Below are 26,680 nucleotides of genomic sequence, written 5' to 3' on the forward strand. Positions count from 1 at the left end.
CATTCACAGATACTGAACATATGCAAATGAAAACATTGTACATACAGTTGTTTTTGCAAGGAGTCAATGGCTCCTTTCTGTATTAACTGTAGTTTATGGATGCTCTCTTTTTGCATTAAAAGGAATACTGCACACAGTTCAGCAAGCTCCGCTGTCTCGCTATCACGTTTCCCCCCGCATTGTTGATGACTTATGCTTGGTTCCCAAAACTGGTGGAAATGCACGTTGAAGCTCAACAAAACACCAAAGTTTGAAGGCATGCTGTCAGGATCTCCCATTTTGGACTTTGTTTTGTGTTTGTTTTGATTGAGCTGTTTACCTAAGTTTATTTACTCCTGTGTTGTGCTTAGTTTTGTTAGTTTCTTCCTCCTGGCTTTAGACCACTTTTTGTTATGATTTACCCAGTTGCTTGTTTCCCTTAATATTAGTTGTTCTTTACCAGCCTTGCTCTTTAGTATAGTTCCTCGTGTCCCTGCTTTGTCCAGTTAGTGTTCCTTCCAGATTTAGTTTTGTGTTTTATGTTAGGGTTTATATTTATATGAAGGTGTCCTTAGGTCTGTTTCCCATTAGTTTAGCTTTTCCCCATGCCCCTGGTTAGTTCTTCCTAGAATTACTATTTACGTTGGCTTATGTTTCTTTTCCCTGTTCCTCCCAGTTTAGTTCAGTGTTTAGTTTCCCCTCCTGTCTCTGTGTTCCCTAGCTCTTGTCACCATAGAAACCTCCATTACCTTGGTTCCCTTCACCTGGCCAACACACCTGTAAGCATTCATCTGATTACCTACTCCTCTCGTTCCCATTGTTTCACCATTCATCTTCCCTGCATATAAGCTCACCGGTTTCATTTGTTCACCGTTGCCTCGTCCGGCCAGTTACCTGCCGTAATTCTGCAATTCACCTGTCTTGCTCCTGCATTACTCCTGTGTTCCTGTCTACCTAGTTCTTGTTCAGCTGCTGTAAGTTCAGTGTGTCTTGTTTACCTGTTTCCCATACTCCTGGTCTAGATTCCTGCACTGTTCAATCTTCAAATAAATATGACTCACAATCTTACCTCATGGCTCCCGAGTATCTCCCTGCAAGCTGGTCCGACCCACAACCACTCCATGACACCTGCGAACCGAACCGGTTCAAGAACAAGAGTTCTTGTGGTGGAAATACTTTTGGTGGGAAAACATAGTTAGAACCCAGTGTCTGCACCTTCTACATGCATGCAGACCAAAAAGGCACAGGTAAACTGTTACACCAGAGATGCAGAAGAAAAAGACTTTCAGTCTATTTTTGTCTGCGTTGATCAAAATCATTAAGGGAAGGTTGAAGATGTCAGGACTGTTTGGCGATCATACACCAGCAGAGTTAACATCGGTAGTAAAAAGCCACAAATATAATACAAATACAACAAACATTTGGAGAGACAGAGGGCTGCCAAAACACAGAGGTGCCATCTTAGAAACTACCAACTAAACAGTGCACTGTAAGATGTTCAAAGTTTGGAGTACCGTTTATTACCTAAAACTGCTTTAAATGTCTCCACAATCTGATCCCTATGATCTCTGCTGTGCTCCTTGTCTTCAAGATGCTGTTTGTTCCCTGATGTTATCCAAAGAACCTCTAAGGCCTTTTTTTAAATTAAATTACACAGAATTGAACTCTATTTAGGTAACTGCTGAGATCAATTGGTTGCACTCTGTTTTATTTACGGGTATCAGAGTAAAGGGGGCTGAATACAAATGCACTTGTTAGATTTTTATTCATTAAATATTTTTAAAAACCGTTGTCTCTTTACAATTATGCAGTGCTCTGCATTGGTCTATCATATAAAATCCCCAATAAAACACAGCAAGGTTTGCGGTTGTAGAATAACTACGTGTTTCAAAGTTCAAGAGGTATGAATACTTTCACAAGCCAGTATAAATCACGTTGTAAAGCTGATGCAACCAAAAACAGATAAACTATGGATACTTTATGGAAGTAGTGATGATCAGTTTTAACATTTTAACAGATGCTAAAGGGACTGATCTCCTGAAAGAAAGAAAGAAAGAAAGAAAGAAAGAAAGAAAGAAAGAAAGAAAGAAAGAAAGAACTTTGAATAAAAGTAACATTTTTGAGGTTTTTCCTTTGAATCCACAAACAAGCTGACGACATGAAAAATGGTCCACAGGTACTGGGCCTTTAATTGTTTTGCATCCGGAGCAGCTCCCTCTTTTCCTCAGGCAGTCACAGGCCAGGATCCTGCCGACAACAACGCAGCTACAACTGGTTTGTTAACAAGTAAGTAACAGAAACACAGCGCTTCATTACTGCTAGAACCTGCAATAAAGACGGGACAAACACATTGTGTGCAATGATTGCGGGAGTCACCTGAGCTGTTAGCTTGAAAGCTATGGAGTAGGCCGTTGCCACGACGCTTTATGAAGACTACAGTCATGTAGCTTCACCTTAAAACATGCTATCTTCAAGCATGGTTGTTTTCTATGTCATTGTGCCCAGAGAAGTCATCGGGAAAACTGTTTTCCTAATTAGGAGATGAGCACTGACCTTACGTTTGCTAGAAGGATGAGTTAATTTTCAGGTCAGCTCGGACATGGAAAATTGCTCAGAAATGAATAATTTTGCAGAAATAACATATTCAGCTGCAAGCCACCAGCTATTAACAATAAAGTAATTGCATTATTTTAACACATGTTATCGTTTAGTACAATAAAGCTGTCGGCTGCTGGCTGTATTGACCAGTATTTAATATTGTGTGTATGTTTGTGACTAGTCCTCACAGTGATGGGAACTATGGCTATTTTCCGAGATCCAGATCATTTGGCTCATCTCCCCTGTAAGAATCGGCTCATTTTTAGCTCTAAACGTGTCTTTATCATTACTGCAGCGGCAGTACCGTGGCTGGATAGATAGATGGATGGATCGGTAGATTATTATTCCGGGAGTTTAATTGTTTTACAACCGGCTGAACAGAAACAACATAGAAAGTCAGTATAAACAAGAGGATAAAGTGACATTTCAAATCAGGGAACACAGTTAACAGCAGTCCTTTGCAGAGATAAATCCAAAATACAGTGGATCTCAGACATGTGCACACCTCTGTCAAATTGCAAGATGTTTTGATTGAGAAAAATCAGTTAGTGATAAATTGTTTGAAAATGATTTCCACCTTAAATGTGACATATGTCCTCTACAAGTTAACCCCCCCAAATAAAAAAACCAATACATCTGTTATGCTAAATGTAAAAATAAAAAAGATAACTTATAATCTAGTTGCATAAGTGTGCTAAATGTTTAGCTTTATGCCTATTTTAATCCACATTTAGTCTTCTTGGGTACTGTATACCACTGGATGTTTAACCAAAGCTTTGAAAACACATAATGGAAACTGGTCAGGAAGCTGCCAATAAGTGTGCAGCAACACTGAAAAAGGATTTCTGACAAGTACTGGTTGGGTTCTAAATGTGAGAACAATCCCCTGAATAATTTGCACCAATCAATTTTAACTCGAAACCTTCCGATGAAGAGGGATTGCATTTTTCAGCATCACACTGAGTCTAAGCACACAACTCACAGCACCAAATAAACGGCTTCTCCCGAAAAATGGACCTAGAAAGAGTCAAGATCTAAAACTGTCATGAAATCTGTGGGATCACGCAAAGAGAGCGGCTTACATTTGGAGAATCTAATGTTAAAGATTCAAGACGTGGGACACAGGCTCCTGACCATAAAGACTAAATACTGAAATTAAATCACAAGGTGTTTCAACAGATTATTAGTTTAAGGGTGTGGATACTTATACACCCAGGTTATTGCAGCTTTTGTATTTATTTATTTTGTTTTTCAGTTGGATTAGACAAGGTCTATGTTGCAAAAAGTATGAAAAATAGGAAAGAATTGTGTTTTTCTATTGTATTTCTTTACCGAACTCATAACATTTTAACTTGGGTGTGTAAACTTTTGAGGGCCAATTGAATTGTTTCAAATGGACATACATGCTATATTTCAGATTAACATATTTTCAAATCAAGTCTCACTCCAAGACCTCGTCATCTTTAGTTTTAGGAAGCCCTCGCTTTGAGAGTTTGTTGCTGAGACAGGTCGTGTTACTGAGTTATGCAAGCTCATCATAGCTTTATCACAGTTTAATTTAATACAAAACCATATCATGATTTATCAGAATTTAAACTTTTACTGTTTGTATGTAGGACGGTCTGCTATCTAAACACAATTCAAGGTGGAAAAATCTGATAATTTTATATCATGAAGGATTAGAATGTGGCCAGACTGAAGAGAAAGTGGCGTTGTCTTTATGGAGAAATCTCCCCTTTGCTGTGCGATGATCTCGTACAGATGCATTAGTTTTATGACCTTCCTTTTTCTTCAACTGCATAAATTAGCTGATATATCGTGTAAGAGTGTTATTTACTGTTTGAATTATAATACATTTTGTGCTCTAGGCAATGCAGTCTGAGACTGCGTGTGCTTCAATTCTTATATAGTAATCTCAATTGTACTTGACATATTCATAAAATTGAACAAACTGAATAAATGTTCTAAGTAGGCCTTCACAGTATTTGCGCAAAAAGGTAAAATGGTGAAATTACTGTTGCAATGACTACATCAATTGCAATCAACCTACAAATTATTCCAAATAAAACCATATTTTCCTCACCTCCTGTTTTTTTCCATCACAGTGTCCACCCTGCTGTCTGTGAGCAATAGCATCTAAGTCACAAAATAGGTCCTCACCAGTGAGTGGTCAATTGGAAATGGGAGACTCTGAACTTTTACAAAGCGATGAGGGCACCATTCGTAATGTACTGACAGGTTGCACTAACGAGGACCCTTTTAGGTCTGGATGCTGTTACTAGCTGAGTTAGGCTCAAAGGTAACTATTTTCAAAAACAGTGAGGTGTTTAAAATAAATTAACAGGAAGCCCAAAGATCAAAGAAGCTTTTTAAAAGGAAACGTTTTATTTGGTTAAGAAATGTCTGAGGTTCATTCAGACTGTGAGAGTGATACTTTCACTTGATAACAGGAAGGTTGAACAACAGTATACCAAAGTTGCTCTGTTTTATCCGTATGAACTTTCATATTTGCAAATGTTTGCAGGCTTTCACAAAATCTCAGTGTAGGAAAGGATTTACATTTTCCAGCAAATACACAGGGAGAATGTAGTTTTACTATTGCTAGTCATGCTAACTGCTAGTAAAAGATGCTAAATGCAGTTTAAGATTTAAACTTTGTAATGCCACAGTAATGGGGGCGCTGTGCCGGTCCATTGTGGTGAAGAGAGAGCTGAGCCGAAAAGCAAAGCTCTCAATTTACTGGTCGGTCTACGTTCCTACCCTCACCTATGGCCATGAACTTTGGGTCATGACCGAAAGAACGAGATACCGGATACAAGCGGCTGAAATGAGCTTCCTCCGTAGGGTGGCCGGGCACTCCCTTAGAGATAGGGTGAGGAGCTCGGCCATCCGGGAGGGGCTCGGAGTAGAGCCGCTGCTCCTCCACATTGAGAGGAGCCAGTTGAGGTGGCTCGGGCATCTATACCGGATGCCTCCTGGACGCCTTCCTCGGGAGGTGTTCCAGGCACGTCCCACCGGGAGGAGGCCCAGGGGACGGCCCAGGACACGCTGGAGGGACTATGTCTCTCGGCTGGCCTGGGAACGCCTTGGGCTCCCCCTGGAGGAACTGGAGGAGGTGTCTGGAGAGAGGGACGTCTGGGCGTCTCTGCTGAGTCTGCTGCCCCCGCGACCCGGTCCTCGATAAGCGGAAGACGACGAACGAACGAACTTTGTAATGTGTTTTAAAATAATAGTAAAGCCAAAATCTCCTCTCAAGAGCTTTCTGTGTGAGATCACCTGTTCCCCTCAGATGAATAATTAATGACACGACAGAAGGGTTAGAAAAAATGACTTTGAATGCTCTTTTTGTGTTTTCTTATATTATACTTCCTAAAGAGATATCAGAATCAGCCAAAAATCAATGTCAGCAGCTCAAACTTTGGAAATTGTCCACAATTGTCTGCAGTTTGGTGGTGCCAAATACACAACGAAGGAAGAAAATCAACAAGACAAAGTTAGGAGAAATGTGCTGTTTTCCTAGCAAGCATAATCTATCTCAGGGACAGCAACTTTACAAAACTGCATTTATATTCTACTGAGATATAACTTCATTCTTTTATTATTTTTGTTTCTTTGCTTCTCTTCTTCTGGGTACAGTGTTGTAGACCAGCTCATTAATGCCCCCAAACAAGCTGTAGTAAAAACCGGATGTATTTGAGTGGAATGCTGAGTTTTTCATCTGAGCTAAGCATAGTATGAACATGCATAACTGTGGGGTTCAGTCACATGAGTGTACATGAGGTACACGGACAGAGACACGGACACGGAAAGTCACACCCTTAATTAATATCTATCTTGAGAGTGAGCATCCGGCCAAATATGCAGGATCCAGGCAACCTTATACAATATCCATTCAAATATTGCATTCAAGCTGTTCTTTGCCATAAGAATATTGTACATGTTGATATTGCAATGATGATTACAGTTTCATATTCTGTGCAGCTCTAGTGTAATTATGATAATTTTAATAGCTTTGTTTTTACCTCAGAATGTCGTAATAAAACTGATATGTGTGAGAGTATCTGTAAAAAATCTTGATGTAAAATTTCTGCCACATCACTCACCCCTCGTCGCACTCAGAATACACACATATTGTGCTGCTTCTCAGGAGAAGTGATCATCTGCTTCAATTTGTCTTGACCAGGTGTGCTGCTGTTGCTGCTGCCCAGTGGTTCACTATGGCCCAGAACCAGGTGATCCTGCAGTTCCGATTCGCGACGTTCGGGGACTCCATGCTGCAGAAGATGAACCTTCTTCGACATCAGAGACGCTTCTGTGACGTCACCGTCCGTATCAACCAGTTAGAGGTCCCTGGTCACAAAGTGGTGTTTGCTGCTGGCTCGTCTTTCTTGAGGGACCAGTTTATTCTACAGCAGGACTCCAAGGAGGTCCAGATCTCTATGATCCAGGAGGCAGAAGTTGGCCGACAGCTGCTGCTTTCCTGTTACACTGGTCAGCTGGAGTTTCCTGAGCTGGAGCTCGTGCATTACCTGACAGTGGCCAGCTTTCTTCAAATGGGCCACATCGTTGAGCAGTGCACCCAAGCCCTCAGCAAGTTCATCAAACCTCAGGCCTCACGCCAGCTGGAGGTGGATCTGGACATGAGGAGGGAGAAGGGAGGCGAGGGTTCATCCTCTCAGGCTCATAGGGAGCATGAGTGTTCCGAGGTGCGGACTGTACCTGAGGGAGAGGAAGAGGACGATGAGGAGGAGGAGGATGAAGCGGTGTTGATGGGCCAGGTTGAGGGAGACAACAATGGTGAGAGTGATGATGATGATGATGATGATGATGACGACATCATAATGCAGCCCAAGAGCCCTGTCCAGGTTTGGAGGAGGCGTCCAAGGCCAGGTTTGGTAGAAAGTGACATCACCATAGTAAAAGTGGAGTCTGTGACTGATGTAGCAGAAAACACCATCACTGGTCACTTTTCTGCCAGCCCCCCTGTCTCGCTTCACTCCCCTGAGCCCCAACACTCGCTCATCAACTCTACCGTGGACAGCCGTGGTAGTGAGATGGCAGTCCCACCTGGCATGGCCGGTTACCCGCTTAGCCCTCCTCCCTCATCCCCGCCCACAGAGAAGCACAGCGGGCACCAAAGGAACTATGACAAACCTCTGCAGTGGTACCACCAGTGCCCTAAATGTGCGCGGGTCTTCCGCCAGCTGGAGAACTACGCCAACCACCTCAAAATGCACAAGCTGTTCATGTGCCTCCTGTGCGGGAAGACCTTCACTCAGAAGGGCAATCTGCACCGACATATGCGAGTGCACGCCGGCATCAAGCCCTTCCAGTGCAAAATCTGTGGCAAGACATTTACGCAGAAGTGTTCGCTGTTGGATCACCTAAACCTGCACAGTGGCGACAAGCCGCATCGCTGCAACTACTGCGACATGGTGTTCGCTCACAAGCCCGTTCTACGCAAGCACCTCAAACAGATCCATGGCAAGAACAGCTTTGACAACGCAAATGAAGGTAGCCTGCACGAGGGCAGTCTGGAGTTTGATTTCGGACGAATGTAACATTAATTTTTTTATCTTTTTGGTTTTCTTTAAAAATATGATGGTCAGTTCTCAAAGATCCTCAATGTGGTCAGCTTATATGCTTTAAATAGTGACCATAACTAGGGTTGGGCATTGAGTCTCGGGAATTGACTGGAACTAAGAGTAACAGTAGGATTCTCCCAGAATCTTTCAAATTTTAAAATTTTGATTCCTAGTTTCGATACCTAGTCCGCTGACCGGAAAAAAAAGCAGCCGAACACCAACGAAGAAGAATCTCCAGGAAGTGTAAGTGCAAGTGCCGCGTTTTTGACGGGCTGCGCCGGCCTTCCTCCGCTGTCTCTTCCTCTGGCCCAACCCTAGAAATAAACCTATCTGCACTTCTCCATGGCTTCATTACTGTGGACTGTTGTCTTCTGTGTACAATGCAGTGCAGATGCCTTTGTGTCATACTTGAAACTTAAACACTGAACCACAAATATAATGACTGAACATCTTTAAAGAGCCCTGGCCTGTGTGTGGTGTCTTAAATAAAAGGAAAACAGCAAAATAATCTGTTTGTATATTGTGTTTAATATCTGTAGTTGTTCTTTATTATCAGTATGAATTTGACAACAGGATGTTTATAAGCAGAAGAAACTTGAAATAGTGTTGGTACTAAAATATTGTACTGGAGGCGTTCCGTTGTTTGTGCAGATAGAAACTGTTTGTATGACCTGAGCTGTTTTCTATAGACCCAATGTCAGAGATAAAATTGGACCAAAATACCAATGTCTTTGTTCATGAAAAAAGATAAATAAATAAAAATTAAATACAAATAATATAAACATTTCCTCTTTTGATCAGATGTGTTTTCTTATTAGGATTTTATCAAATCTTTACTTACAGACATAGGCAGATTAATTGACACCCCTTGTAAAGATGTGTGAAACACTTTCAAATAAAAACGTGCTTATTGCAGTAGCATAATCTCACACTGGAGATTTCAGAACCTTTCATTTGAGTACAGTTGTTCAATGGGAATAAAAATTGGTGTCCCCAAAAAAGATAATATGGTACATTGTACAAGGTTGAAGCATACAGAGAGAGGGACCTTTGACCTCTTTGCACAATATACTGTTCTGTGTCCCCTCATGTGTTCTCGTCTTCAGCTCAGCTCACAAGCCTTCTAAAGGGTTTAGTCACTTAGACTGAGCCAGCCATGGAAGACGGTTGATTTGGTCTAGTTTCTGTGTTGATTTAAATTTATCTTTTGGATTTTACCCTTCAGAATGACTCAGTCCTGACCCATTTTTAGTTTAATGGTACTGTCAACCAGATTTCTATTTAAAACATCCAGGTATTTTAAAGAGTCCATGGTGCTAATTTCCCAGCCATTTAGAAGAGGAAAAAGCCCAAAGCATCACAGAGCCACCACCATACTAGACAGTGGGTCTATTCTATTTTCTGCTGTGGTCATGATTTGAAGCATTTACTGGATGCAATGGGTGTTGAGATAAATAAATTTGGTAAACATTAAATCTGAATAGAATTTAAATATTTTTTTGGAGACGACTGAATACACATTCTTATGGGGTTAATATTGAAAAGTGCAATAGAAATTTGATTTCTTGGGGTAAAAACATGAAAAACATAGCTGGAAAACATTAAATAAATTTATTCAGAAGCATGAAGAAGCCTTGCAGCTCCATATAAAGCCAAGCACGTACTTCTAGTACTTGGTGGTTTCACCTTTTTTAAGGTATTTTGCAGAGGTCTGAATATTTTACAGAATATTTTACAGTATGGGTTTGATATCTATAATATCAAACAGCTTAAATTATGTTCAGTGCAAAAAATGAACAGTTACCTAGAAATAATTAAAAGATCTATTTCTAAAGGGAGAGAATTATAGTTTAGGGGCTGTATGCAACTTTAAAACTGCACCATCAGAAACATTTTTGTGTTACTGTGTGTGGATTCAAACTGGATTATTTTGAAGGTGGAGTTAAAGAAAAGTCCAACTACGAAGCAGTTCACAAAAAGGTAAAAATATGAATTTCATGAAATACCAAGCAGAGAAAAATGCCTTAGTATCTACATCTTATTCATCGGAATTTATCGGTAATATTATCTGTAGTATAATTGATGACTGATACTGAAGAGTTGGAATTAAGTAAATGTACACTCCGCACTCCTTTCCTGACATCTTGGCTTTATTGTTGAGGATCTTATTTTAGTTGCTTGCTTTTATTTTGTGAATGTGTCTGTATATGTGTTTATATATGCATGAACATATTGCTAACATGTTCAAAATAAAAAAACGCAAACAAAATGTCCCAGGAGAGTTGAGTAACGTTTACATGTTTTTACATTTGTAATGGTAGGACAGGAAATACCTTTTCTTGGCATTGAACGATAATGGCTGCTCTGGAAACTTGATGACCTCAAGATGTCGCTGTTTGCTGCAGCTCTCTAACAGTAAGCTTCAGACATTGTTACCTCCATCATCTTCCTGGTCAAGAAGAGAGCCTCTGCATCACAACATAATCACACTCCAGGAAAACAAAATGTTCCTACAAACTCTGATCAACTTAAAAGGAGCAAAGTGGAAAAAAACCTCAGTAAGTTACTGTATTAGAATTGTTAGTGGTACCCTATGTTTTTGTCAAAATCAATAATTTTATGACATCTTACTTTTTCCAGTGAATAAATGTACTCAAAACACCTCAGTTTTTTAAAATTCCTAGTGTCAGATTGTGTTGCTGCAACAAAAGATGAATTTGTTTTAAGGATTGTTGTCAATATTTCCCAGATTGGTCCGTGTCTGTATGTATAAGCTAAAGCAATAATGTAGAGCCTTCTTCTGTGCGCAGGCATGTCGTTTCTCTCAGAGTAGTATCTGATGTATCTGACATGTAAATGTGGCAAGTCATTTCAACAATGACTTCATTGTACATTTTGTACTTTGCCCAAGTATCTACAGAGGAGAAGGGAAGGCCAGCACATTTTGCATGAATTAGACACAGCCTTGCTCCTTGGTCATGCATCGCTCACAGAGCGACATAGTTATAGTTATGTAATGAGTTTTACGCTGTGTTTTTAAAAAGTGCATGCATTGTTTTACATAGGGAGTCCCTAGCAGGTTTTCTTGAAACATGAGAAGGTCCCACTGCCACAGCTACATCAGTATTAGTTTCAATGAAAGAAGGCTGCCAAGGTATGTAAAGTGCTCAGAATTTTCAAGTTTATTCTTGGCAATGAAAATCTTTGGTGGTTTGACATGCGTGTTTGTGGTGGGGGATGACTAATAAAGGAGTGGGGCTGTCTTGTTGATGGCCAAACCAAACTGCTTTTTTGCTGAGTAGCTTCCAGAGTCATAATTGTCAGCAAAACCATGATAGATAATCCTAAATCTCTCGACATGGCTCGATTTAGCCAAAAGTTCCATTTTGAAATTTGTTGCACAAATAATAGTTATTATGTTTATAGAGTCTTTAACCTGAGCTGTGAATCACTGCAGCTCCCCCAGAGTTATCATGGTCCTCTTGGCTGCTTTGCCCAGCCTGTCAGTTTAGGCAGAATGTCATGTCTTGTTGAGTTTGCAGATGTGCCTTTCTCTTTCCAAGTTTTAAGGATGGATTAAACAGTGATCCATGAGATGTTCTCAGGTTGGGAAATTGTTTTATAACCCAACCCTGCTAGGAACTTTACTTCTAAAGGTTGTATTGGATGGGGACATGGGAGCTGAATATCAATCCATGTCACTCTTTTAATAAAAAAAAATAAAAAGAAACACCCATCCATCCATTTTCTGTACCCTTTTAGGCCCTGGCCATGGGATAAAAACATGGATGAAACTGAACTGTACAAAAAAAGGCCAGTAGGAACCTCTGTGGACCTTTAAAAATTATACTAGCCTACATACGTCTAACCCAGCCCAGGAAGAGGAGTCAGAACTGGAATCCCAGAACAAAAACACTTTCTTTTGTCTTGCAGCTAAGGGGGTGGCAATGTCTTCTTTGCTGGCAAAGAGAACTAGCTCTTTAAACTTGGATCCAAAGTGACCACAGTCTGACAGTCAAATATCCACCGCTCGAAAGCAACCACAGAGTTAAGTATAACATGCTCAAAAATGCTGTAGCAGTCATATGAAAGGGGTAATTAAGACAAGCATGACATTAACTTTTCTTTTGGAGGAATACAGAAAAGCAACTGGTGTTCCAGAGAGTTCCCAGCAGAGACCCTATCTCTAACAATGTCAAGTGAAGCGGTCTTCCCCACAACCTGGAGAAAAAAGGTTTTGGAAGCACAGTTCTGCATGCGGATGCAGCCCAACCCTGCTACCATTGAGAGTAGACGCCAGTCCTTTGACCTACCCGCCACGAGGTTGGACCAGATGAGATCAACTGGGCTTTCCTAAATCAGTGCCCTATGGACCCCTTCTGAACCAGTCATGTAAGAGGTGGTGTTTGGGCAGAGAAAATTAGTTTGGGATGAAATGATCTAAATACAGTTTATTTCATGATGTTTGCTTTGTTTGTGTTGAGAAACTCAGCTACTCAAGTCCTTGCAGACAGTCTGTCCAGCTAATGTGTCTTTTGATCTTGCATTGTGTTTTGGGTGTTAGGAGATATACCAATGACTTCATTTCCAGGTTCTTAGTACTAAGACTAACTTAACCTCATTTCCAGGTTCCTCAAGATAAACCTTGATCCTAAAACATAGGCAACACTGAATGGTAATGTTGCATAATTAAATTGGTCATGGTTTTTAACCATTTTTATTGATTCCCTTGTTCCTTCATCTGTATATAGTTCATTAATTTCTTTATTAATTCATTTTGCTTGGTAGATTTTGTTGAATTGTTCTAGTATAGTAAACAGTTTGTTAACTGAAATATGTTTAACTTTGAGTTTAATTGTTTTTGTTAATAAATTCTTATATTTTAAGAAATTGTGTGCATTTATTCCATGTGTGCAGAGTTTTGCAGTTCAGTAAAGCCAGAGCTTGATTCACCCTATTCTCTATTGTCCTAATACCACTGCGACATTGGGCTTGTATTCACAGGACAACACTTAACAGACCGAGTATATATAATAACATAAAATTAATAATAATAATTACAACCAGCTTCTTCTGTACAGGGTCTCGGGGGTGCTGGTGCCTATCCCCAGCAGTCTACAGGCGAGAGGTGGGGTTAGGGATGGCTATTTGAAGTCGAGTTGTGAAGTAGGGATTTCACATTTGAACCGATACCCTACAGATACCCGGTACCTGGGAATTGTTACCGGTACTTAACAGTACCAGTTTTCAGTACTTTTGTGTGTGGTTATATGGTAATAAATCCTAATTCGTTTAATAATAAAATCTCAAAATTTTTCAATTTAACATATTTATTTCTCAACGTTAAAACTTTAATGAATATATCAAAATAACATCCAGCTGTTTGTATTGGAAATATCAGTTGTTTCAAGCATTTCTTCAACATAAAAACCCTTAACTGACTACGCTGTGTTTTTTCTAAAAAAATGCACAAATTAAAATCCAGCCTGGCGGGAGCCAAGAAGTCACTAACGAATGCAGGCAAATGAAAGGAGTTGTAGCCGTATAAGGCTGATGAAAATTGTGCACACTTGAGAAAAATCTTGTGCTTCACCAGGTGCTTACTCAAATTAGAAGTATTCCCGCCCCTGGCCTTGCACTTTGCGTCACAAATATTGCAGCGAACATAATGTGCATCACATTTTGGAAAACACAGCCATGCTTTGTTGACCGGCGGCTACTGACGTCATTACTTTCTTGTGTGTGCAGTGCAATGCTGTGTTCATGTCCTGCATGGAAAATCGCCCACTTTTCCACTCCAACAGTCACAATGATGCGTTTAGGTACCAAAACCTGGTACCGTTTTATTTTACATGAATCGGTACTCGGTAATACCGATGGAATTCGGTTGGTACATATAAAAGTACCGAATTTGGTACCCATCCCTAGGTGGGGAACACCCTGGACAGATCTCCAGTCTATCGCTGGGCAACACAGGACAAACCAATTTATACATAAGGGCAATTTAGAGAGACCAATTAACCTAACAGTCATGTTTTAGATTGTGAGAGGAAGCCAGAGTACCTGGAGAAAACCCATGCATGCATGGGGAGAACATGGAAACTCCATGCAGAAAGACCCCCAGCCAGGGGTCAAACCTAGGACCTTCTTGCTGCAAGGCCATAGTGCTACCAACTGCACCACCATGCAGCCCCAGTTTAAAAACCACATATCCTTTTACTTCTACTTTTTAATGATGCACCATTTTGTGCGTTCCTATCACACAGAAAACATTATTTGCTTGCATACAACATCACTAAAGTAGGTCCACAATAATGGACTAACAACTGGATGCTACATATAACAGACCATCCTTTATAGGGGACCTATTATGCAAAATTCTCATTTTGGCTATAAATTAATGTTTTGTTTTTTCCAAAAACACAGTGTTTCAAACGTTGTGTAGCTGGGACGTCACAATTACACTGGCACCTAACAATGTTACCTGAATCTCACCCCTGACTAGCAACTGAAGCGGAGCTCCTCCCATTTGATTTTCAGTAGAGGATCACATCTCGTCTAGTTTACCTCACATGTGCTTTACAATGGCTACCCTCAAAGGCAGATGTTCTGTTGTTGGTTGCAAAGACCCACATGTCCATGCACATTCTCCCGCTGTTGGATAACAGAGATTTGTGGCTTCATCTTATTTTTGAGGAGAATGTTCCAGTCACATCGCCGAAGACAGTACTAGTTTGAGTGAATCACTTCACCACTGACTGCTTTGAGAACTCACATTAGTTCACATCAGGACTTGCACAAAGACGTGGCAAATCTGCAGATCACAGAAATGTAAATACTTATTGTTTGGGTTTAATTTTCACATGTGCAAAGTGCTGGTTGGGGACGTGGCCAGATACAGCTTATTTGCATAAAAGTGGCTGAGCCCTAAAACAGCTCTTCTGAAAAGAGCTCAAAAAAGGGAGAGGTGAGGAGGTGAAATCTCATTATCTGAGAATTATTTTGTGCGAAAAATGTAATTAACATGCTTTGTAAAGCCCATCCCAAATGTTTAAAAGGAAGTATAATAGGTTACCTTTAAAATTAGGTTTATTAGACCCTATATTATTTTTTGTTTTTGTTGAAGCAAGTAAGTCATTTAAAAGGGCAAGCTTCAATAAATGTACTAAAGTCATCAGGGATCTCCCATAAATACCAGAATTTTAACACAGACCATCGATCTTTGTTTGTTTATTAAAAATGACATGCTATTAAATTTGATTTGACAGTTTCAAAATAGATAAATTAAAATATTTTATATTGTTTAAAATTAAAATTTAAAGGAATTGGCAAGTGTACTTTATAAAAGTAGTAGTCTTTATTGTTTGTACTTTTATTGTTGTTTTAAACCCCGCCAATAGAACTTGAGCCCCCTAACTAATGTCAGTGGTGGTAATGGTCTTAACATGAAGATGGGCCACAAATCAAACTCTGCTTAAACCGTCATATAACCTTGGGTCAGCTCTGTCTTAAGGCAAGGCAAGATTAATTATATAGAATCATTCAGAGACCAGACATTCCATAGTGATTTACAGGAGTTCAAAGGAAAGACAGAAAGAAAACAGTAAAGCATAAGAATAAAAGACAAATATGTTAAAATACAGATATTAAAGGCATGAAGGGAACAAATGTCTCAAACAGTTCATTACACAGATTCTTTGATCAAAAGCTGTAGTAAAATATGTTTTCATGCCTAATTTAAAGGAACCAACAGTTTCTGTACATCTCAGGTTTTCAGGCAATTTCTTCCAGAGCTGAGAAGCGTAGAAACTAAATGCTGCCTCCCCTTCATTAGGTCCTGGGATCACGTAGTAACCAGGTCTCTGAAGACCAGAATGATCTGCACGGTTCATATCTGACAAGCAACTCAGAAACATTTTTCAGCCCAAGACCATTTAGTGCTTAATAGCCCAACGCGGAATCTTACAACCTATTTTTGGACAAACTTTGGGCCAGTACATTGATTTAAGAGCTGGTGTGATATAATCTGTTTCACTGGTGTTGGTCAGGACTCTGGTGGCAACATTTTGGATGAGCTGCAGTTGCCTGATTTATTTTTTACAGAAACCAGTAAGGACACCGTTGCAGTAATCTAACCTACTGTCATAGAGTGACATTTTGGACTTTATGGTTTCTTTTGATGGTTCATTTTGTCTAGATGTTTCTATTATGTTATTAGTTTGTTTTGCTCCCTCTACCATCTCCTTGTGTGTTTTGTCTCCCTCTAGCTCTTAGTTTCTTTTGTGGTTGCTTTCTTATTACTTTTTGTGGTATTATTATTATTATTATGATTATTCATCTTTGGATGTTAGTTAGTATCTCTGTGTTTTTAATTATGGTTAGGTATTTGTTCTTATCCCAGCTTTAGCTATTGTTTACGTTTTGTTTATTTATTTTTGTAATTTAGATTCTTCTTGTGGGCTCTTTGTTTGTTCTTGGGTTATTGTTTTTGTTTCTATGTTTCTCTCTCGTTTCTCTGTGTACTTTAGTTCATAGTTATTCTAGTTCTTTATTTCCTCCTCTGATTTATTCTCTTGTTCAGTTTGTGTTTTCTGTTTATTCATTTCACTCTTCCTCAGCCTTTGTATTTGTTTCACCTGTTCCTTCTGCTTCCCAGCCTCCTTGTCGCACCTGTTCTCAGTTCCATTGATTACCTGCCCTTTGTCTCCCTCAGTATATTAGTTGGTTTTGTGTCATTGTGTGTTGCTGGTTCCTTGTTTGTTTTCGTCACCCCTCGTTCCCGACCATGATTATGCTTTGTTTTGCTTTACCTTGGAAATCTTATGCTACGCTTTGCCTTGGAGTACCTGCAGTGATTTTTGTAAGTTTTTTTTGTATTTGGACTACGGTTTGTTCCTGCAGTGTTTTTGCTACGTTTTGACTCCATAAATAAACCTATGAATTATAAAGATGATCCTGCTGAGCTCTTGTCTGCACTTTGGTCCGATCCAAAACCACAACGTGACACCTACTAAAATATCAGGTATGCACCAGTTATCTGTGTCCTGTTTATTCTGGCAATGTCTTTAAGATGATAATACACTGATTTACTAACTGACTTTAATTGATCTGTTACAAAGAATATATGTGACTGCAGCCACACTAACTGTACTGTATGTACATAAACTTAAGTGAAAATTAGGTTGGACCTTTCACATACCTACACTGCACCAATCTTGATTTTTATTTTTTATTTTTTTTTTATTAGGCAGGGGCCACAGAGGGCCTATTGAAAGTTTAATATTTTTTTAATTGTTCCTATTCCTAAAAATAGCCTTTTGATGGCAAAAACAAGTTTGAAAAGCCAGTAATTGTGCTAAGATGTCAGGGGTTGTACAAATATAAGTAATCTAAGGGTCAAGGAAACATATTTAGAAAACAGCATCTCCTTGAAGTCTTTTGAAATGTTTTATTTTGGCTTACTTTGATATAGAGGTATGAAATTTGGAACATGTAAATTTCTCCCAGACCTAACTTTTTTTTTTTTTTTTTGTGCTATTTTTACACTCTACATTCTATACTTTTCTTCCTTTTTCAAAGGAAAAGTCTCTGACACATTAACTTACAAGTCAAAGCAGAATAAAAGTTAAAAATATGATGGGAATTTACCTCAACTTGTGCAACACAATAGGTTCTGTCCATGTTTTATGTCAGCTAACACCAACAAAGCTGTTAGTACAGTTAGAGCTAAACAAGAAAATGTAGCAAGGCCTATGCAGAGTTGGTTTAAACATGCCTTACACATCACTGTTAGGTGTGTCTATGTAACATTTGAATATAAAGATTTGAATAAAGACAGCAATTGTCCATTTATCATGATTGCTCAGTTCATTATTGTACATTGTGCAGCGATGAGCAAGTCAACAGGCAGCTGCCAGGGCTTTCTACATTATGCGTTTGACTATGAAACACCAAAAACGCTGGTTATTCCCAGCATACGTGTTGGATTTGTCTTCAGGTTCATCCAGTTCTTGGTGGCACTGTATGTGGTGGGGTAAGTAAAAAAACAAACAATTGCTATACTTTTTTTGAGCTCGCAAAGTTTAACTTCACCTACTTTCTGTAGGTATGTGTGTGTGGTGCAGAAAGCTTACCAGGAGAAAGACTCTGTCATCAGTACTGTTACAACAAAAGTGAAGGGCTTTGCCTTTACCAACATATCTGATATGGAGCTGCGTTTTTGGGATGTGGCAGATTACATTATCCCCTCACAGGTATTTGTAATGTGCTGGACTCTGTCTAAAATTTGACTACAAAATGACTGTGATCAGAATCTTCGGCATCTGTCCAACAGGGAGATAAAACATTCTTCGTGTTGACGAACTTGGTAATGACCCCCGGACAAACCCAGTCACGCTGTGCTGAGGTAGGAGCAGATATTCCCTGAAGTGGTGACTTATATCACAGGGTGACTTTATGATGTGTGCTCATATGTATGTTGAGTAATTGGAGAGTGTTCAAACTGACACCTTATCAGTAATGTGATGTAGGATATACTGTAATTCCAGAGTGCGTGCAATTTTTTTCCTCTTATCACTGCAGGTAGTTTCTTCTTTATAATCATAGGTACAGTGTGCAACAAGCCTTGTGTAATTTCCATGTCAGTTATTTGGAATTGATCTGGTTGGCAATTTTAGGTCATGAGGGTTTGAATATGTCAAAACACAGTATAGCAGGTCATTGAAGTCCCAAGCTGTAATGTACCCATGTTCTGATGATATTTGCTACCCTGTCAAATTTTCCTACCATGGCAAGTCTCAAAGTGCATTTGTTGGTTGGTGCTTTCCTACCAGAAACTACTTTCATAACACGCACAGCACAATGGACAAGTGTAAAACAAAACTTTAAACTAGTAAACTGGTAACATTGTAATGGACAGTTTAGTGCTTCTGGGTAAAACAAACTACATACAGCATAAATAACTTGCTATAAAGCAATATCAGAATGACCTACACTTTTTTTTTTTTTTTTCTTTTTTTTTTTTAAATAAAAAAACATTGTAGCACATATTGATGAATTAAACTCATCAGATTAACCTACATTTATGACATATGGGTGGGAAATACTGACACACTAAAACATCATATCTGATTATCCTAACTTGATAAAATACATAGGTATCACATTTATAGACCAAAACACTTCATCAGAATTTCTTACTTCTGGGTTCAGGGGTATGCACCTTGATGTAGCTGTTGACATGATCATAACATATCTCCATTTTTCATGATTTTATTTTTATTTATTTTTTTTGCAACAAACACAATGTCAGTTAATTGTAACCTAACAACAGCCTCACACTGAAACTAGAACACCCTAAAAATAAAATACCTATATACAAACTAATCTATGGGAAACCACCAAGGACATTACTCTAAATTAAGTTACATACACACATAAGATCAAAGGTTTTCAATATATGTGTGAGAGGTGGATTTCATGTGTTTGTGAGGTAATTCTGAATGTCATAATCTGCCTGGGTGTTGGGTTTTGAGTTTGGCTTCTGTTTACTTTCTCTGCACAGCCAGGTTATTCTCTTGCTTTGTTTTAGTTAATTCAGGTTTATTTGATTCATGCTGTTTAGCTTTTTTTTTTTTTTTTTTTTTTTCCCTGGATTCCTGTGTTGGAAGTATCAATTTATATTTCTTTGTGGATCTGGGGATTCCTGTGTTGGAAGTATCAATTTATATTTCTTTGTGGATCTGGGGATTCCTGTGTTGGAAGTATCAATTTATATTTCTTTGTGGATCTGGTTCCTCCCTGTTTATGTTCTGAAGTTTATTCATTGTTTACTTGTTTTCTGTTTTCTGCACTTTGGTCCTACAACAACCTCACAAGCCTGACAGAATAATGGCCGTGGTGGCTCCCTATACCTGAGCAGTGGTGTTTATAATACAAAAAAAGGATAAATTTAAATAAAAAGTAAGATATATGTTGAAAAATATAAAGATAGAATAGACATTTCCTGTATTGTACCTCAGTGGGAGAATTGAGGTATACCAGCAGGAAAGTGACAGACGCATACAGATTCACACAAATGTTAAAATACAATAATAAAAAAATATGAAATAAGACACTTACTGTAAGGGAAAATTTACAACATAAGGTGCTGTACAGTTATTAGAAACAACATTCCCAGATTCCAAGAACTGTGCAACTAAGTAGGATAATCAACAAAATGTACGAACTGTGCTTGTATATTTGTATATCATGTACGGTGCCTAAAAACATCAACAGCAGACTATTTACAAGAATATGTTAAAAATGTGCAAATATTAGCAGGGATATGAATGCTTGAGTTGTTTAAAATGTGCAAAAAAAGATGTTGCAATGCAAAATAACCTCTACTTCTCAGCAATTAAAGTCAAGACATAGAGGTCCACCTTCTCGTTCCCATAATCCAAGGCATGGAAAAGGATGAAGGAAGTTATTTTTGCTTCAAACATCACTTTAGCAATTACCCTGCAGATTTCTCTTCCAGCTTCCAAACCCTTCAACTACCTGTGTGGATGACTGTGACTGCATTGAGGGATATAATGATCCTCTTGGCAATGGTAGGCTTTAGTCCTAAATATGCCTTCATACACCAGCTTAAAATGTTATAACACCATGTTAATTCTTTCCTCCAGGTATACGTACAGGACTGTGTGAAAATTATTCCTCCACTGTCAAGACCTGTGAAGTTCTCTCATGGTGCCCCCTTGAATTAGACACCAAACTTCCCAAGTAAGAACTGAAGCAATATTGAGGAATCTATCAAGTTGAAACTGTTTTAGGTGAGGCTTGACATGCTATTTTCCTGCCTAACAGGCGTGCACTCCTGGCTGCAGCTGAAAACTTCACTGTGTTGATCAAAAATAGCATTACGTACCCAAAGTTCAACATTCACAAGTCAGTATACTCGATCTGGATGTAGAGAAAAACGCATGCCGGAAGCTAGCAGGCAATTTTGTAGAGTGATTTTGTATTTTATTTTTTGTAAATGCTTATCTTCCTTCCTCTAGAGAAAACATACTGCCTCATATTAACTCCTCATATCTGAATACATGCGAGTTCAGTCATAAAACAGACCCCGACTGTCCCATATTCCGCCTCAGGTACATTGTTTCAGAGGCTGGAGAGGACTTCCAAGACATGGCTGTAAAGGTAAAAACAATATTAACTGTTAGTGCCTGGCAAACGTATTCATTCCCAATGAGCTTTTTCACATTTTGTCATGAAATAACCTCACACTTCAATTGATTTTATTGGAATTTTATGTGACAGACCAGCACAACGTAGTTCATAAGTGTGAAGGGAAAGGAAACAAATACAAATCTGAAAGTGGGGCATACTTTTACAGGAACACACCAGACAGGTCAGATTATAGCGTAACTGCAAATTCTACCGAGACATGGTCGTCCACTTAACCTGACAGGTCAGGCAAGAACAGCATTATTCAGAGAAGCAGCCAAGAGACCCATGGTAATTCTAGAGGAACTGCAGAGATGCATAGCCCTGATGGAAGAATCTGTCAACAAGGCAATAGGAAAGTTGTTGAAGGAAAGCCATAAAAAGTCATGCGGACAGTTTGCCATGTAGAAAACGGCAAACAAATCAAGCAGGGGAAATGCAGTAACATGAGGAAAAAATAAATCTTCTACACAGATAGTCTCCATCTATTGTGACTGATCTTAAACTACTGTCGCAAACAAGAATGGGCCAAAAATGTATTTCTCTAGATGTGCTAAACCAGTAAATACATATGCCAAAAAAACAAGAGCTGTAATTGTTGCTAAAGGTTGAACTACAAGGTATTGCCTGCAGAAGACAGGTTACAAATGTAACATCACAAAGTGCCACAAAAAACCTTTCAAATTTTTATTTGTGAAATGTTTGAAAACAATGTAGTGTTTTTCTTCAATTTCACAATCATTTTTTATGTGGTGTTGGTTCAGTAAAGTATTGACTTTCCTGATTTTCCTTTCCCTTTACAAATATATGCAACTTAGTTTTGGTCTGTCACATAAAATGGATAAAATAAACCAAAGTTTGTTGTTTGAATGTGATTAAAATGTAAGGAAGATCAGAGTGTGAATCCTTTCGCAAGGCACGCTAGTTACACCTGCTGACTGTAGTTTTCAACTTGCTGCTGTACATGTTTTAAAGGGGGGTGTCCTTGGTATTCTTATCGACTGGAGCTGTGACCTGGACTGGTGGGCTGGGAAGTGTCATCCCAAATACACCTTCCGCAGGCTGGACAACACACACCTATTCAATAATGTGGCCCCAGAGTACAACTTCAGGTAAATCTAGTTTTCATGGACATTTTTTTCCAAAAAATGGTTAAACAAGATAATAAAACCACTTTCTTTAGGTTTGCAAAATACTACAAGACGCCAAAGGGAGAGGAACAAAGAACATTATTCAAAGCGTACGGGATCCGTTTTGACGTCATTGTATTTGGAACTGTGAGACCTCAATAGATTTTTTTTTTTAATTGGAATCATTATTGAATAAAATAAAGTGTGTTCACTTTTCACTGATTGAGATGGATTTGTGTTTCGCAGGGAGGAAAATTTGGAATTGTACCAACCATAGTAAACGTGGGTGCAGCTTTGTCCTTTATGAGTTTGGTGAGTAAACATTCACATTGTTGGGGCCAAAGAGAGATGTCAGGCAAATTGAGTACCTTGTATATGTCCCTTCAGGTGCCCATGGTTGCAGACTGGTTCATATTGACCTGCATGAAAAAAAGAGACCTTTACAGCAGACAGAAAGTAACATATCTGGTTGAGGAACCTGAAAAAGAATCGGTACGTGACGTCCACTCATACTTTGTACTTTAACATGTGTTTCCCAAACTTTTCAGTCTCTAAGCAATAAAAAAGCAGAGACAGACTTGTGACTACTATAGTTGGTTTGTGTATAGGAACAATGCTCACAAGCCAGTTAAGTGTTAATGATCCTGTGCCCAGGACCTTTGAAGGACCAACAGGCTCACAGCATCACACATCCTATTTTGTGGGTAACGGTGGTCTTAAGCTGTATTCTGGCCTGGGCTCAATGCACACATCCATTTTAAAGAAGTGCTGCCCTGTGTTACCAGTTAGATTCCAAGAAAATTAAAGCTTACCTTCCACCTGTGATTTATTTTACAGAAAGTTAAAGACAGCTTCCACTTAATTTTTTTTTTTTACAATACTAATTAAATGCATGTGTCAATACTTAAAATATTAATTATTTTTAATGTCAGATTTTTTTTCTTTTTTCTGAATCCAGACATCAATGAGCACAACGTATGGAACCCAGTAGCAGACTGGAGTGAACATGACCACACATTTTCTGAAAATAATTTCAATCTAGCTCTAAAAATGTCAGACTGTTGGGTTTAAATCCTTCAATAAAACTGTTCTTGTGTGTAAATGGAAGGTCTGTTTGAGTGATGTTTTAGGGTTCTTAAACTGTGGTACAAATACCAGAGGTGGTACTCGGTCTGCTCTGAGAGAGACGAAGAAGAAACACTGGCATCAGTTAGTAGAAGACAAATGTGAAGCAAATTTATAAAATAAACTAGTATGTAGGGCTGTGCACACAGCCAAAAAGATGAGCATTAGTATGTTTATGTTGGCTTAAATCAAAAATTATTTTAAAGAGAACTGCAGCGCAGAATATTTTGGGGTTGCCCAATAAAAACTTAAGTGGATGACAGTGAAGCAGAAACATATCCTGGTGGCCTGTTTATTCTGAATTACATTTTTCTTTGCAGTCAGAACTAGGATCTGGGAAGTACATCACAACTAACTTGCTGTGTTCCAGTAGTGAGTTAGAAAACCCGTGGGAAGTTGGTGACCAAGCTCACTACAATTAACAATACGAGCCTATAATAGATTTCTCTACATGTCATGCATTCAAAGGCTGTTGCAGCATATTCAATTTAACAAATATTATACAGTTATAAGATTTTTAGCTACTTTAATAGATATACAAATTAACAGAAGTCCAAATAAATTGTTCACTAAAGCCATAGCAAGTTAGTGAGAAACCACATTGCCAGCTGAAATTCAGGGGGATTTCCTGTTTATTTTTACCACTTCAACTTTGGAAATTCTGAATACTGATTATAAAATGAAACAAATTTAAACTGCATCCTTCAAGCAAACATTCAAACCTAATGGATTAGAACTACTTCTCTTCTATTCAACAGAATACAACAAACTGGAAAAAGATTAAATGCTCTCGGACTGCTGTTGTGAATAGCTTGATGATTGGAAAACATATGGAAAAATGTTTTAAGATGTTCAGAGCAAAATGCATCACATACTTAAAGAGCATGGCTGTTTGCAGATTGTGTGTGGGTACCATCTGCTGAAAGCAGCTGATAATTTTAACAAAGGAGAAAAATTCACTTTAAAAAAAAGTGAACTGCTGAGCAAGAATGTGATAGGATTAAATCCCTGTTGGGTCTTTCTGCTTACAGATTGCATGTTCTTCCTATGCATGTGTGGGTTCTCTCCAGATAGGTCCTCCTGCAGTCCAAAAAATGCATGTGATGTTACATGGTCACTCTAAGTGTGTGTGTACACACACACGTGCATGGTTTTCTGCCTCTGTGTTACCCTAAACAAGGAAGCTGTTGCTTTTTTGCCCTTTGACTGTTGGAGATAGAAACCATCCCCCTCTTGAGCCCGCAAGGATTAAGCAGGTATGGAAAATAATTGGATTGATTAAATTTTCTTTTCAAACAGATTCTTTAAATTGTGTTTAAACGCATGTAGCACTCAGAATTCAAACGAGGTATGGCTTAATGTTCCAGAGATGCTGCACATGCAGATGTAAATAAAAAGAACTCAAATTCATTTTCACTGTAAAGATCCATCCATATAGCACAACTTGGGTTGCATCAAATAATCTCTGTTCTGCTTGGCCATTTACTTGAGAGTGAGAAGATGGCCCAAGGGTAGAGTGAGGAGTGGCAAGGGGATCCACAGGCAGCCCATCTGCAATAAAGATAGAAGGCTCTCTTTTCATTTACTTACTGGAATTAGCTGGAGGTCAATGTGCACAAGTACAGGTCCTTCTCAAAATATTAGCATATTGTGATAAAGTTCATTATTTTCCATAATGTCATGATGAAAATTTAACATTCATATATTTTAGATTCATTGCACACTAACTGAAATATTTCAGGTCTTTTATTGTCTTAATACGGATGATTTTGGCATACAGCTCATGAAAACCCAAAATTCCTATCTCTCAAAATTAGCACATCATTAAAAGGGTCTCTAAACGAGCTATGAACCTAATCATCTGAATCAACGAGTTAACTCTAAACACCTGCAAAAGATTCCTGAGGCCTTTAAAACTCACAGCCTGGTTCATCACTCAAAACCCCAATCATGGGTAAGACTGCCGACCTGACTGCTGTCCAGAAGGCCACTATTGACACCCTCAAGCAAGAGGGTAAGACACAGAAAGACATTTCTGAACGAATAGGCTGTTCCCAGAGTGCTGTATCAAGGCACCTCAGTGGGAAGTCTGTGGGAAGGAAAACGTGTGGCAGAAAACGCTACACAACGAGAAGAGGTGACCGGACCCTGAGGAAGATTGTGGAGAAGGGCCGATTTCAGACCTTGGGGGACCTGCGGAAGCAGTGGACTGAGTCTGGAGTAGAAACATCCAGAGCCACCGTGCACAGGCGTGTGCAGGAAATGGGCTACAGGTGCCGCATTCCCCAGGTCAAGCCACTTTTGAACCAGAAACAGCGGCAGAAACGCCTGACCTGTGCTACAGAGAAGCAGCACTGGACTGATGCTCAGTGGTCCAAAGTACTTTTTTCGGATGAAAGCAAATTCTGCATGTCATTCAGAAATCAAGGTGCCAGAGTCTGGAGGAAGACTGGGGAGAAGGAAATGCCAAAATGCCAGAAGTCCAGTGTCAAGTACCCACAGTCAGTGATGGTCTGGGGTGCCGTGTCAGCTGCTGGTGTTGGTCCACTGTGTTTTATCAAGGGCAGGGTCAATGCAGCTAGCTATCAGGAGATTTTGGAGCACTTCATGCTTCCATCTGCTGAAAAGCTTTATGGAGATGAAGATTTCATTTTTCAGCACGACCTGGCACCTGCTCACAGTGCCAAAACCACTGGTAAATGGTTTACTGACCATGGTATCACTGTGCTCAATTGGCCTGCCAACTCTCCTGACCTGAACCCCATAGAGAATCTGTGGGATATTGTGAAGAGAACGTTGAGAGACTCAAGACCCAACACTCTGGATGAGCTAAAGGCCGCTATCGAAGCATCCTGGGCCTCCATAAGACCTCAGCAGTGCCACAGGCTGAATGCCTCCATGCCACGCCGCATTGAAGCAGTCATTTCTGCCAAAGGATTCCCGACCAAGTATGGAGTGCATAACTGTACATGATTATTTGAAGGTTGACGTTTTTTGTATTAAAAACACTTTTCTTTTATTGGTCGGATGAAATATGCTAATTTTGTGAGA

General features: G+C 39.2%; 2 protein-coding genes across 4 annotated transcripts; both read left to right on the top strand.

Moving 5' to 3' along the window:
• Window positions 1-2,158: 2,158 nt before the first annotated feature.
• zbtb26 (zinc finger and BTB domain containing 26) lies at window positions 2,159-8,949 on the top strand. The gene is made up of 2 exons (XM_047381917.1): window positions 2,159-2,265; window positions 6,761-8,949. Exon 2 carries the CDS (start codon window positions 6,795-6,797, stop codon window positions 8,136-8,138), a length of 1,344 nt encoding a protein of 447 aa, XP_047237873.1. The 5' UTR covers window positions 2,159-2,265; window positions 6,761-6,794; the 3' UTR covers window positions 8,139-8,949.
• A 7,947-nt stretch (window positions 8,950-16,896) lies between these two features.
• p2rx4b (purinergic receptor P2X, ligand-gated ion channel, 4b) lies at window positions 16,897-23,606 on the top strand. 3 transcript variants are annotated; one of them, XM_047380694.1, is made up of 14 exons: window positions 16,902-17,022; window positions 17,112-17,184; window positions 18,051-18,195; window positions 18,268-18,415; window positions 18,496-18,567; window positions 20,683-20,755; window positions 20,831-20,927; window positions 21,012-21,092; window positions 21,206-21,347; window positions 22,350-22,486; window positions 22,558-22,651; window positions 22,751-22,816; window positions 22,892-22,996; window positions 23,463-23,606. In XM_047380694.1, the coding sequence occupies exons 1-14, from the start codon at window positions 16,948-16,950 to the stop codon at window positions 23,493-23,495; spliced, it is 1,341 nt and encodes a 446-aa protein (XP_047236650.1). In that variant the 5' UTR covers window positions 16,902-16,947; the 3' UTR covers window positions 23,496-23,606. The 3 variants fall into 3 exon arrangements, with proteins under 3 accessions (XP_047236651.1, XP_047236650.1, XP_047236652.1); XM_047380696.1 differs by having other exon boundaries at window positions 21,299-21,347; XM_047380695.1 differs by having other exon boundaries at window positions 16,897-17,184.
• The last annotated feature ends 3,074 nt before the right edge of the window (window positions 23,607-26,680 follow it).

Source organism: Girardinichthys multiradiatus, chromosome 12 (genome assembly GCF_021462225.1).
Source record: "Girardinichthys multiradiatus isolate DD_20200921_A chromosome 12, DD_fGirMul_XY1, whole genome shotgun sequence".
In the NCBI taxonomy this organism is placed as follows: domain Eukaryota; kingdom Metazoa; phylum Chordata; class Actinopteri; order Cyprinodontiformes; family Goodeidae; genus Girardinichthys; species Girardinichthys multiradiatus.

Bases quoted from the DNA above. Each gene is read 5' to 3' on its own strand.
- p2rx4b (XM_047380694.1), top strand. From the start codon at position 16,948: ATGATTATGCTTTGTTTTGCTTTACCTTGGAAATCTTATGCTACGCTT. The intron at 21,348-22,349 runs GTAAAAACAATA...CATGTTTTAAAG, and splicing joins TCCAAGACATGGCTGTAAAG to GGGGGTGTCCTTGGTATTCT. The intron at 22,817-22,891 runs GTGAGTAAACAT...ATGTCCCTTCAG, and splicing joins CTTTGTCCTTTATGAGTTTG to GTGCCCATGGTTGCAGACTG.
- zbtb26 (XM_047381917.1), top strand. From the start codon at position 6,795: ATGGCCCAGAACCAGGTGATCCTGCAGTTCCGATTCGCGACGTTCGGG.